At 34.9% G+C, this 14,151-nt stretch overlaps 1 protein-coding gene across 1 annotated transcript in view; it reads left to right on the top strand.

The window, feature by feature from the left end:
• pde4bb (phosphodiesterase 4B, cAMP-specific b) overlaps positions 1-14,151 on the top strand; it is an 89,345-nt gene that overhangs the window by 7,245 nt on the left and 67,949 nt on the right. Inside the window, exon 2 of the mRNA XM_051132135.1 lies at positions 8,325-8,450. Within this exon, the coding sequence (XP_050988092.1) occupies positions 8,409-8,450 (42 nt within the window). The 5' untranslated portion in view covers positions 8,325-8,408. The remainder of the gene's footprint in view (positions 1-8,324; positions 8,451-14,151) is intronic.

Below are 14,151 nucleotides of genomic sequence, written 5' to 3'. Positions count from 1 at the left end.
CAATGTTGAAGTCTAACACAACCTCTGATATATATGTATACATATATATACAGTCATGTGAAAAAGTTAGGACACCCTATTGAATTTCATGGTTTTCTGTATCAGGACATAATGAAAAGTTAAAATAAAACCTTGGCAGGTCTTAAAATTTGGAAAATAAATCCTCAGATAAACATCATCACATGACATATCACACAGTGTCATTATTTATTTAACAAAAATACAGCCAAGAGGGAACGGCCATATGTGACAAAGTTAGGACACCCTATGAGTCAGTTGTGTGTAGATCCACTTTTAGCAGCAATAACTTGAAGCATTCATTTTCTGTGTGACTTTATTAGTCTCTCACATCATTCTGGAGGAATTTGGACCACTCTTCTTTTCAACGTTGCTCCAGTTTATTGAGGTTTGTGGGCATTTGCTTATGCACAGCTCTCAACACAGCATTTGAGTCAGGATGAGCTCTGGACTTGGACTGGGCTATTGCAACACCTTGATTCTTTTCTTTTCAGCCATTCTGTTGTAGATTTGCTGGTGTGTTTGGGATCATTGTCCTGTTGCATGACCCAATTTTGGCCCAACTTTAGATGTTGGACAGATGCCCAACTATGCTTGGCGCTGTGCATTATGGCCAAACATCTCCACCTCAGTCTCATCTGTTCAAAGGACATGTGTTTTGTTCAGATGCAACTTTGCAGACCTAAACTGTGCTGCAAAGTATAGATAGAAAAGGCTTTCTTCTGCCAAGCCTTCCAAACATGCCATTTTTGTCCCATATTTTTCTAATGGTATTGTCATGAATTTTGTCATTTAGCACGTTAACTGAGGCCTGTAGAGTCTGAGGTGTAGTTCTTGGGTTTTCTGCCATTTCTCTGAGCTTTACACGGTCTGATCTTGGGGTGCATATTCTGGGACGTCCACTCCTGGACGGTGAGGTGTCTGTTTTAAATGTCTTCCACTTGTGAATAAACTTCAGATTGTTTGGAAATGGCTGTATTACTCTTCTCAGACTGATGGCAGCAACAATTGCATCTCTAAGATGATTGCTGATGTCTTACCTCCTTGGCATTGTGTTAACACACCCCTGAAGGCTCCAGACCAGCAAACTGCCAAAGCTTATGCTTTTATAGAGGCGCTCAGACTTGCTGATGATCAGTATCAAAGGTATTTGATTAGCAGTGCTTGACTGTTATTTACCCTCTTAATTCCAATGTTAACAGTAAGGGTGACCTAACTTTGTCACACATGGCTTTTCCATTTTGGCTTTATTTTTGTTCAGTAAATAATGACATGGTGCAATTTGTTCATATGAAGTTTTATTTTCAAAATTTTAAGACCAGCCAAGGACCAGTTTTTTTTTTTTTTTTTGATGTCCTGATATGGAAAACCATGGAATTCAATAGGGTGTCCTAACTTTTTCACATGACTGTATATATATATATATATATATATATATATATATACATAGGCTTTATATTCGTTTTTGTATTTAGTATTGAAATATGGATATTACACTGTAAAATACAGATAATCACATCCCAACTTATCTGTCCAGACCTTTCCCCTGATAGCTGCTGTTTTAAACTAGACCTAAAATAAATGTTCTATCTTCTGTAATTTTGCATAAACCAATCTTTTATCTTAGGAAAATGTGTCCAACAGACTGAGTAACCCCGACAAATTAGAGAAAGATGAGAAGAAGAAAAAAAAACAGAAATGAAAAAGTGTGGAGCTGAAATGTAAATTGGCTAATCAAGGTTCTGCACAAGAGGCAATGCAATCATTTTTCAACTCGCACATAAAAACTGCATGGAAGTGAGGTAGAATCCATCAAGACCTCATTATTTATCTCCCTGACCTTAACTTTCAAAGTGTAATTTATTTGGGTGCAAAGGCAAATATATGGCAAACAGTTTTATCACTGATGAATATGGACTGTTTGTACTATGAAAGCCTGATTTTTTCCATTTGAAAAGGTAATGATGCACATGAAAGTGTATAAAAACCACACCGGTTCACTTGTAAAAGGGATGATCAACCACTAATGTAATTTAAATAGATTGTAACCATTTGAGGATTTTCTTATACTTGGCTTTGGGCAAGTGGTTTTTAATCAGGGGCCCTGAGCAAAAGCAGATTAAATTATTATTTACGCAAGTAGATTACATACAAAGTCAATGCAAAGATGCGAATAGACGCGATTTTGCACCAGGTGACGCGAGTGCCGCAAACGTGCTAAATTCACCTCAATCTTGTCTTCCGTGCAAGTTGAACAATTTTAATTCAAGTGGGAAATTCGCATGATGCATTGTCGCAACACATTCTTACTCCCAACTCATCACATTTTGACACTTGGTCAGGACCCCTTGGCGTCACTTTTTGACGCCTTTAGCACCAAATATACTTGCCGTCAATCAGTGTAAACAGTCAAAACTATTTTTTGCACATGAAAGTGTAGAAAAACCACGCCAGTTTACTTGTGAAAGGACTGGTCAACCACTAATGTAATGTAACCAGATTGCAACCATTTGGGGATTTTCTTATACTTGGCTTTAGACAAGTGGTTTTTAATCAGGGGCCCTGAGCAAAAGCAGATTAAATGATTATTTGCGCAAGTAGATCACACACAAAGTCAATACAAAGATGCAAATAGACACAAATTAGCACTGGGCGACGCGAGTGCCGCAAACGTATATTCACCTCAATCTCGTCTTCCGTGCAAATTGAAAAATTTAAATTCAAGTGGGAAATTCGCATGATGCATTGTCGCAACATATTCTTACTCCCACCTCGTCACATATTGACACTTGGTCAGGACCCCTTGGCGTTACTATATATTGTATACAATATACAGACGCCAAAGGCATTGGGAATTTTATAGTCATGATTACATATTGGGTAATAATTTTGCATTTTTGCATATATATTGGGGTGTGGGTTTTTTTTTTCAATGTAATCAGTCAAAACGATTTTTTTACATTACACTATTTACACATATATGAGCAGGTAACCCAACCCCTGCCCCTAAACTTAACCATTTGTCAGTATAAAACACAGAATACAATAGGCAGATACAACTACAGTCACAATTTATTTAAAAAGTATTAATATCCCAAGTCCTCCGATGCAAAACGATTGATTTCTGAGAGGAATAGACACGATCGCTGTCTCTATCCGCCGTAAGGCTCATCCCGTGTTCAGTCTGTGCACAAATTGAAAAATCGCCACCAGAAGAAGAATTGTGTCATGCTAAACAAGTTCGGGAGTATCTTTTTGAATGTGATATGTGCGGGAGCGAGATCACATTTAGCAATTAAAACCTTATGATTTACACTTTTTTTCACATAAAGATATTGGAGGACTTGGAATGCAACGCAACTTGTTTGTAATACTTTTATACTGCTTTTTATGGTCAGTTTTTTGCAATAAATACTTGTTACTGTACTATTATTTGCCTGTTGCTTGTTTTATATTGTTCAGAAGTGGGTAGATTTAGGGTAGGGGTGGGGTTAGGAGCACCAAAATATCAATGAAAGTATACATTTATATAAAATGATTTCTATTTTTGCAAATGCATGCAAACCATTAAATGTGATGTATTATGCAAACAACTAAAAGCAGTGGAGGACCCTGCATGTACAAATGTGATGCTAAAGGGATACCCTGAGCGTCAAAAAGTGATGGCAAGGGCTCCTGACCAAGCGTCAGTATGTGACGAGTTGGGAGTGAGAACATCAGCTAAGAGCTTATTAACACGTCCGGTTTGATTTTTCTGCGAGCTTTCAGTGAGACTGTCTTTATGAGTAAGTCATTGAGTCGTTCCATCAACCAGTTTGTTGAAAAATGCTGATTCATTCAAGAACATAACAAGTCTTTGTGAATGAGTCATTGAATCATTCCCTCGATTTGTTCAAAAACATTAATCTGAATAACCACAGTCATGCTGCCTTTTTGTTACTCCAATAAATCTGTAACTAAATGACTCAAGGCGTCATTTATAATTCTGACTAGACCCTTTCAAATTAGTAATGGAGGCTTGGATTTATCTTTTGAACTAGAAACGGCAAGAAAGTACAACACAAGACAGCCTTTGCAACAGTCCTTTGTTTTTCCTTGTTTATTTGCATTTTTGTAGGAGTGTGTTATTGCTATTGCTTATATAAGACTTATCTTAGTGGGAGTACCTTCAAACCTATCATCTTTCTTGTTATAAATCAATGGGGTTGCGGAGAAAAATACGTCAGCTCACTTCAGATAGCGTGACGAACAGCAGTGAAAAAACGATGCCAAATCTACACAATCAAATGCAACGAATCAAGTAACTGTGTGTAAAGATAGCAAAATAAATAGACTTATCCACTTTTAAAAGGGAGTAGAAAACATTTATCTGTCTTTTGTTATTGACGTCAAAGGTTTTGCATCCAATCATACTGCGTTCAGATTCTCATTGCAGAAGCTATAAATATTTGCTCCAGTGTTTATTCATGTGTTAGGCTGGTAAATCACACTTCTGTTGTGTTTATACATTTACAAAATTGTTTTTCAGCCTATGCTATGTTAATCATTTGCAAACATCTTACCATATGAAACACCAGCCTTACAATATGTTAAGTTGGCACTGTCATTACATGGAACTGAACAAGACATCTTTTAAAAAATGATAACTGGATGGACTAAAATTTTTCATGCTTTTTAGAATTTCCATGCCTTAGTTGGTTAAAAAACGATGCGTGGAGAAAGTTGAGTGTTTCAGCTGAACAGGGATCTGTAAGGCTGTGGACCGAGCCATCTGGTATGGCTCAGGAACAAAAAGTCATACAGCGATCCAGTCAGACTTCTCAGTGCCAATGACATTGTTGTGGCACTGTTTGAAAACTGTGATTCACTGTCATCATCTGACCAACCTCAATAAGCTTGACAAAATCTGTTACAAAAAATAGGCAGACATTATTATCAAAACTGTATTTGCATTAATGGCAGGTAACCCCAAAATCTTAATGTAACACATTTATTTTAAGCTATATTAGTCTATAATAAAAAATATATATATATATTGTTCTACTTCTATTACAAAATCAAATTAAAACAAGCTACAAACAATGTAAAAAAAAACAAAAAAAACATTAAAAATAAGGTCCCAATTGCAACTAAATGTTGGGTTTTATTGTCAACTGTGGAAATTGGAAATTAACAGGCATTTAGGGCACAAATGCCACTGACAATGGTAAAAAGTCCCCCAAAATTGAAATTGAATTTTTTTCTATATTTTTACAACATATAATATGTTGTAGTGTTTTTCCTATATATCAGCATGATCATGAATCAATGTAACATTGATTTAGCCATTTGGAACAAATCTGTAAAAAATAATGATTTAATGTAAAATTTAAAATGGCATACTGTACAGAATTTTGGGCTAAACAGACATTTGTATATGATAATATTACCATGTTTTCCTCCAAAACTGTAATACCGTTAGATAAAATAAACTAGCTAAATTAACTAGCTAATTAACTACAATTGACTAGCTAGCGTAAATATGAGTTAAGGTTGACAAGCTAGTTGAGATAAACCAAAGGTTGACTAACTTGCTGAAAACAGTTAAATGATAAGTGGTAAAAGAACTAGCTGTCCTGATTGTACACATTTCCAGGGTTATTGAAATGTTTATTCAAAGTTATCTGGTTCTTAATAACATTATATAATATAAAAATAATTATTAATTAGGGCTGTGTATTGCCAAGAATCTGGCAATACGATACGCATTACGATACAGGGGTTGCGATATGATATCTTGCGATACATTGCGATATTGTAAACAAGGCGATATATTGGGATTTCTTATTTTATGAATAGGACATCATTTTAGGAAAGCTGTAATTAAAAACACATCACCTTATGCAAACCATTCAATGTTACTGAATCACTTTTTGTGCAGAACGAGAGGGGGGAAAATAAAGTGCTCGCAAGATTCTTTAGTTATTAAATGTATAAAATCTAAGCTTTTATAAACAGACCATATATATTTTTAGACCCTGTTTTACAATTTAAGTTTACAATTGTAACCAATTGTTACAATTTCTTGTTTCAGAATGTTCATAAAACCTTTGCATAACTAGTAAAAAATGCTTTCATAACATTTTTTTTTTTTCAAAAAACTGGACATTTTGAAATTTCAAATAACATTTAAATACATTTTCATAACTTAATGGGAACATTAGCAAGACGTTCTTAGAATATATTTTTGTTAACTGGGTTACCAGATGTTAGACATTTGAAAATGCTATTTCTAAAATGTGTAATTTAATTTTAAAAAGTCCTTGGCAGGTACAATAATCAATTTATTTTTCCCTCAGTGACGGAATTATCTAATGTGTGATTTTATGTTCATTGTTAGCCTGCAGTTACAGATTTGATTAATGTTACTTTGTTTACACATTTCTAAGAGTTGTTTTTTTCTTCTTTTTTTTTTAAACAATATATCTGTAGGTAGGTCTGTTTGCATTTGTGCAACAGTAAAGGTCTTAAAATAGAATAAAGACCTATTTGTAATCAGCAAAGCTTTCTATACTCATTTCTGTTGATTATAATGGGTGCTATTATCCTATTTCTGTGAGCAATTCACTGCTGTTGCATCAAGCTGCTCATTTACAGTAAAGACATGGTTCAAACTGTGCCAAGCTCTAAAAAACTTTCCACCAAAGATTGACAGGTAATTTATTGAAACATGAGGACAGGTGCCAACTCAGGTGCACACGTACACACACACACACACAGATTGACACATACAAGATGACGGATGGTGTCAATGTAAAAAAGTTGAACTCTTAAAATGACCTGTTTCCCATGTCCATTCCACACCATCTCTATGCATTTTGATTAACAAATATAAGAATCTTTAGGTAACAGTTGCTTCTAACCGTTAATGATATGTTAACTCTTTCCCTGCTAGCATTTAAAAAAAAAAAAAAAAAAAGTTGTCAGCCCCTGCAAGCATTTTTGATTATTTTCAGAAAACTTTCATGTTCAAAACTTATCATGTCATTTTGTCATGGTGACTGTTAGGATTCGTCCAATAAACACAGGAGGCATAATTTGCGTGAACTATTAGTAAAACACATGGCCATACATAAAGAAAGCCAAAAGAAAATGCACAAATAAAGAGGAAGACTATGGAGTTCTGGGGGCAGATGTTATCAGCTGGGATCCCCTTTCCCAAAGAACACCTTGAATGAACAAACCCAGCCCTTATATTACTGGGACCATACCATTAACTACTGACAGAGGGGTCATCCACACATAATACATTTAAATAACTTAATTGCCTAAATTCAACCAATTCACAACCAATTTTAAATCAAAACAACCATCACAAGTTGTAATAATAAACAACAACAACAACTTAATTTGTCTTTGCTCATGTTACACCTTCCATTCACCAGTGTGCACTCTAGAGTATAGAAAGTAGTTATTATGAGCTACTGCCCTCCTTTAGCGCACATAAAGAAGACAAACTTCCTAACAAGAGCATAAATATTTAGACAAATAAATCAAATAAAACATACAAACAATACAATAAAAAACACACATCAAAAGCAATACATAACTTATCAAAACAAACATTTATCACACTTAAATCAAATTAAATGTGTGGCCTCAGCCATCACAGGAACATTTGAACATTTTGCACAAAAAGCTGAGAAAATCATGTTTTTCTCAGTACTATATCCAGATTAGATGAGATAGATTGAGGCCATCAAAACCCCAAAAGCTTGCACAGTCCTATATCACCTCCTGGGTTGACATTTCATTCGATAACATTATGCAGTTTGGATTAACATGCTGTTTAATATTTGATGATCATGTTCTTTTACATACGCATCTGCTAATATATGCTATCACTTTTTTCTGTTTCTTCTTTGTCTGTGTTAAGATCTGGAGAATAAGTACTCCTTTAGCACCTCTTACCATATAATAGTGAAAAAAGAAAATTCTGTCAATAGCAGCAAAGCGGTGTTTCATAAATGAAGAGAAAATTCAAATTTGATATATGTTTTTTTACATGTTGAGTTCTTTTTTGGAATTTTTACATTTTTGAATGAAAAGTTAATGTGAATACAGTATAATATTTTAGAATTCTTTTTTGTACAGTAGTATGGCCAATTGTTCATAATTTGATGTGTTTTTCAGTTTATTGTCTTTATTCTAATGTTACTGAACACAGGAAATTACTGAGAAAATGGTGACTTTTAATTTGTAAATTGGCCCAGTGGAGGGTTTAATGAAAAATTATGCTAATATATTTTTTTGTCTTCTGGCTACAGTTCACAGCAGAAGTTCATTTGTATGCTGGTGGAGAGTCCCAAGAGACAGAAGAACCTTCTGAGCTTGAGCTGTCAGCAGAGATCATGAGGAAGAGCCGGAGCGTCTTGGCAGTGACACCTAGTGATGTGAGATATTTTACTGCTGTGTTTCAACATGAATAGAAGATAATGCTATGCAGTGATATTTTTATTCTGCCCCCAATACACACAGAGGTCAATGCTATTTAGATGTTTAAAAAAAATCACTTCTTGTTTTTCTCCTTGTTGAAGGGTCATTCCACGAAATCGGTGCCTTTGCGTCCCTAAGAAATAATCAAACATAGATTTAATATAACAACAAATAAATGTGCAATTTAAAAACATAACAGTACTATGTATGCTTTCATCGATATCACATCAAAGAGTCAATTAAATATTATTTTAAATAATTTAAATAGCATATATGCTGGTAAGGTTTTTGGCCTGTCCCTCACTATGATTTTTCTTTTCATATTTGCATATTGTTGTAAATATAGTCTTATTGTTAAGCAAGATTTTTGGCATAAGTATGCATTTTTTCTATAAAATATAAGTCATTTTATATAAGTCCCCTGATTTCTTGCCAGCCCTGTTACCCTCATCAAAAAAACCTTGTAAAATAATGTACATTCAAGTGACATTATTTCTAGGATGTTACATCATCTCTCAACCAGGATTAAAACATAAGCAGGTTTCTCTCATTCCTCTATGATGATTGATCTATGATTTATGAGGTTTGATTTAGGGGGGCCATCATGCAATGTCAATCCTGTTACCATTTTTAAAATGTACAATTATTTCTTACATCTAATATAATCAGCATCTACAAATAACAAAATGTACAATATGTGCTTTTGTGAAATGGACTATTAGCTAGCAATTAGCAAATTTGTTTGAAATTGTCAAACCTGTTACTTTTTAGAGTTTTTAAGAGATTGTCTGTGTAAAATTCAAACATTTTAAAGGTCACCCTCTCTATATTATTGAGCTAATGCCAATATCATTCAGTGGCATATGAGGTATAATGAAACCATAGTATCCAGTAACACTTCTGCTGGTAACAGGGTTGACAAAAATACCAAAACTTGAGGTTGAAAAATAGTCATAAAATAATAAATTCCAAGCCTGAGATGGCACAATACAATTTCTTGTCATTTTAAGGTGTCTTCATTTTATGTATATTTAAAAAATATTGATTAAACTTATTTTATTTTTTAATTTTTCCAAGTGGAAAAGACGCCAATTTCGTGGAATGACCCTGAAGCAGCCAGGTTTTCTCTGAAATCTTGTGTTCTTCGATTTAAATAGAAAGAACTAAACATTCAACAAGCTGTAGGCAAACGTGTCTACAAGAACATAAACAACCAATTAACCACACGCAAACCCACATGCGCACACACATAATATTAATAGCTATTTATGAGGGACATGGGAAAAGATGGCAGGCATCATAAAACCTCACCACAGGAAAGAAGGACAGAACAGAGATGAAAAAGGGCAGTCATTCATTTGTCTTCTTGATGTTTTAATTACCCAGTTGGTTGTAACCAAATTAGGCTTAATGTTTTACAATAAAAACGTCTTTGAATTTAATTAGCATTATATTAATTTAACTCATCTGTTTAAAGGTAAAATGTGTCATTTTTTCCTAAATGTTTATTCTCCAGTTAGGATTAAGTCAGCATAGAAACAAAGAAATGCCATTTGCCCATTTTTGTCCATTGGGAAGTGACTGGATAATGAAAACTGGCTATATAACAAGTGGTTGTAGTGGAAGGCTTAAAAATATTATGATATTGTTGCCAGTGATACATATTACCAATTAAGAATTAGACTTGTCACTATGCCATATTGTTATGAATTGACACACACACAAACAGTGTCTTGCAAAAGTGTTCAGACCCCTTCTTTTTTATGTTTATACTGCTGCTTTATGCTAAACTGCTTTAAATGACTTTTTTCACATCAATCAACACTCCATACACCATAATGACAAAGCAAAAAACAGATTTATGACAACTCTGCAGGTTTATTAAAAAGGAAAAACTGAAGTACTTTGCATAAATATTCATACTCTTAACTCATTTATAGTTGAAGCACTTTTACAGCCTCAAGTGTTTTTGGGTATAATGCCTCAAGCTTTGCACATGTGCATTTGCCAATTATCTGCTGTTCTTCAGCTTCTTCTACCTCACCTCTTCACCTCTCAAGCTCCGTCAGCTTGGATGGGGGCTGGCATTTTCAAGTTTCTCTAGAAATATTCAGAGTCTGGCTGGGCCACATTCACAAGCCACTCTTGCATTGTCTTAGCTGCTAAAGATCATTGTCCTGTTGGAAGGTGAATCTTCTGCCCAGTCTGTATGCTCTGGACTAGGCTGTCTCAATATTTTGCATTGCATATTCTGCATTTAACTTTCCTCCTCCACTTCCCGCTGCTAAAAAACACCCCCACAGCATGAGGCTGCTACCACCACACTTTATGGTTGGGATTATACTGTGCAGATGATGAGCAATGTCGGCTTTCCTCCATACGTGATGCTTGAAATTGAGGTTCATCAGACCAGTGAATATTGTGTCTCACAGTCTGAGAGTCCTTTAGGTGCTTTTTTTCCAAATTGCAAATGGGTTTTCGTGTGTCTTCACTGAGGAGAGGATTGAGTCTGGCCATACCACCATAAAGCTCAGATCGATGGAGCGTTGCAGGGATGTTTGTCCTTTTGTAAATGTCTCCCATCTCCATATATGATAATGGAGTACAATTAGAATGACCACCAGCTTCTTTATAACCACTCCAACCAAGACCCTTCTCCACTGATTGCTCGGTTTGGCCAAGAGGCCAGCTCTAGGAAGAGCCCTGGTTGTTTCTTCTTCCATTAAGCATAATAAAGGCTACATGCTTCTGCGAACCTTCAATGCGGCAGATTTTTTTTCTGAACACTTCCTCAGATCTGTGGCTTGATCCTCAATCCTGTCTCTGAGCTCTACAGGCAGTTCTTTTGACCTCAGGACTTGGTTTTTGCTCTGTTATTCATTTTCAGCAGGTAGACCTTTTAATAAGAGCTGTGTGCCTTTCCAAATCATACCCATTCAATTGAATGTGCCACGGGTTAATTCCACTCAAAGTGCAGTAACATCTAAAAGCAATATGAATGCTCCTGAGGTATATTTCAAGCATCCTAGATAATATGCAATTTTAATAATTTTCCTTTTTAAGAAATTTGCAAAATTGTTTTTGCTTTGTCATTATGATGTATGGAGTCTAGACTGATGTGGAAAAAAGTAATTAGGTAATTTAAAAGAGTTTAACATAAGCCTGCAACCAAAAAATGAAGGGATCTGAATCACAAATCACAACAACCAGGTTTTTATTGCATCACAAAAAGAAACTATATTATTGCCCAGCTCTTTATATATAGTTGGATATATGTACTATATAGCAAATCTCAGCAGCTTGATTGCTTGGTTTGTCTGTTGATTGTATTGCCTGGCTCTAATCTGCTAAATGTGACTATATGGTGTGAAGATAAAATAATCATTAACATCATGATTTTCTGTGAAGCTGTTTTGAACAGGGCTCGTACAAGGTGTTTAAAGTGCTTGAAGTGCTTGAATTTGACTTTTTGGGCCTGGAATTTAAGGCCTGGAAAACCTTAAAAACTTAAGGTACTTAAAAAGTGCTTGAATTATTATAAGACAATGTATCTAAGAAATAAGTGTTTAATTCACACAATTAAAAAAAAACATCATACTTTTTCGCTTATTTCAGTTAAAGGATAAGTCCACTTCCAAAACAAAGATTCACATATAATTTACTCACCCCCTTGTCATCCAAAATGTTCATGTCTTTCTTTCTTCAGTCGTAAAGAAATTATGTTTTTTGAGGAAAACACTTTAGTATTTTTTATGAATTTTAATGATATGACTGATATGGTGCCCCCGATTTTGAACTTCCAAAATGCAGTTTAAATGCGGTTTCAAACGATCCCAGCCGAGAAAGAAGGGTCTTATCTAGCGTAACATTCGGTTATTTTAATAAAAATAATACAATTTATATAGTTTTTAATGACAAACGCTCATCTTGTCTTTCTCTGCCTGGACTGTTTTTGTTCCAGTTCATGACAGTTAGGGTATGTCGAAAAACTCTCATCTCTTGTTCTCCCTCAACTTCGAAATCGCCCTATATCGTTGTTTTACCTTTTTGTTAAGGGTGTTTGATCTTCTTTGTTCAATTTGCAAAGACTGGGTCGGAACTAATGAGATGTAGGATGATACTAAAATGATTTTTGAAGTTGAGGGAGAAAATACGATCAGAGTTTTTCGACATACCCCAACTGTCTTGAGCTAGAATACACAGAGTTCAGGGAGAAAAAGGCAAGACAAGCGTTTGAGATTAAAAAGTATTTAAATTTTATTTTTTAAATGAAAATAACTGATCGTTTCGCTAGATAAGACCCTTCTTCCTCGGCTGGGATCATTTACAACTGCATTCGGGATCATTTGAAGCCGCATTTAAAGGGGTCATCGGATGCAAACTTCACTTTTTCATGTTGTTTGAACATTAATGTGTGTTGGCAGTGTATGTACAAATCTACGCTATAATGATAAAAATCCATGCAGTGGTTTTTAATTAATCTGTAAAAATAATATCCCCTTTTTCAAATCGAGCCGCTCTCAGTTGCCTGACGGTGTCCCGTCACACCGCTGAAGATGCAGTGGATTATGTTTGTTTGTGAAGGAAATGCGCCTCCCGATCTACATATATGCGTCTATGTTCGCGCGAATCATTCATGAGCCAGCTTCACTTACAGCAGAAGTGAGTATAAGCGTTTTTTTATGAATCTTTGCGCCTTTCCTTATAACGTGGTAGTTAGGAAGTTTAGCAGCTAAACGCAGCTTAATGCGGCTAAAGTAAACAAGCTCGTCATTCCACAGAGAGAAGAGAGGGGTGGGGCGAGCAGAGCTCATTTGCATTTAAAGGAACAACCCCTTAGAATGGGATGATTTTTGCAGAGCTCATTTTGACAAGGTAAAAAGGGTGTCGTTTTACACAACCATTGAGAATTTTTAACTAAATTATATTAAAGACTTTTTATTAAGACCCTAAAGAATCATATCAACTTGTGGAAAATGGGCATCCGATGACCACTTTAAGAAGTATATAAATTGTATTATTTTTATGAAAATAATCGATCGTTTCACTAGATAAGACCCTTCTTCCTTGGCTTGGATCGTTTACAACCGCATTTGGGATCGTTTGAAGCCGCATTTAAACTGGATTTTGGAAATTCAAACTCGGGGCACCATATCAGTCCATTATATGGAGAAAAATCCTGAAATGTTTTCCTCAAAAAACATAATTTCTTTTCTTTACGACTGAAGAAAGAAAGACATGAACATCTTAGATGACAAGGGGGTGAGTACATTATCTGTCAGTTTTTGATCTGGAAGTGGACTTCTCCTCACATGGTTTTACTAAAGTAAAAGTGTAGTACACTTTGTAATACTTTAGTAGTAATACTTTGCATGTGCTTCTCTTTATTTTTTTATTAGCATATTTTTGTTTATCTATTTCTCTTTTTTTATTTGAAATAGAAGATATTGTTCAATAAGTGAGATCTATAATTGAAGTCCTTGAAAATCAAAAAAGTAGTGCTTAAAAAGTCCTTGAACGTCCTGAAAATTCATTTTAAAGTATCTGTACGAACCCTGTTTTAAACAATGTGTATTGTGAAAAGCACTATACAAAATAAGAAAGACAATAGGCAGTAGACAATAGGATTATGTACATTTATTAGCGTAAATTTGGTCA

Source organism: Labeo rohita, chromosome 2 (genome assembly GCF_022985175.1).
Source record: "Labeo rohita strain BAU-BD-2019 chromosome 2, IGBB_LRoh.1.0, whole genome shotgun sequence".
NCBI lineage: Eukaryota > Metazoa > Chordata > Actinopteri > Cypriniformes > Cyprinidae > Labeo > Labeo rohita.
This window is presented reverse-complemented; position numbering and strand designations above follow the sequence as displayed.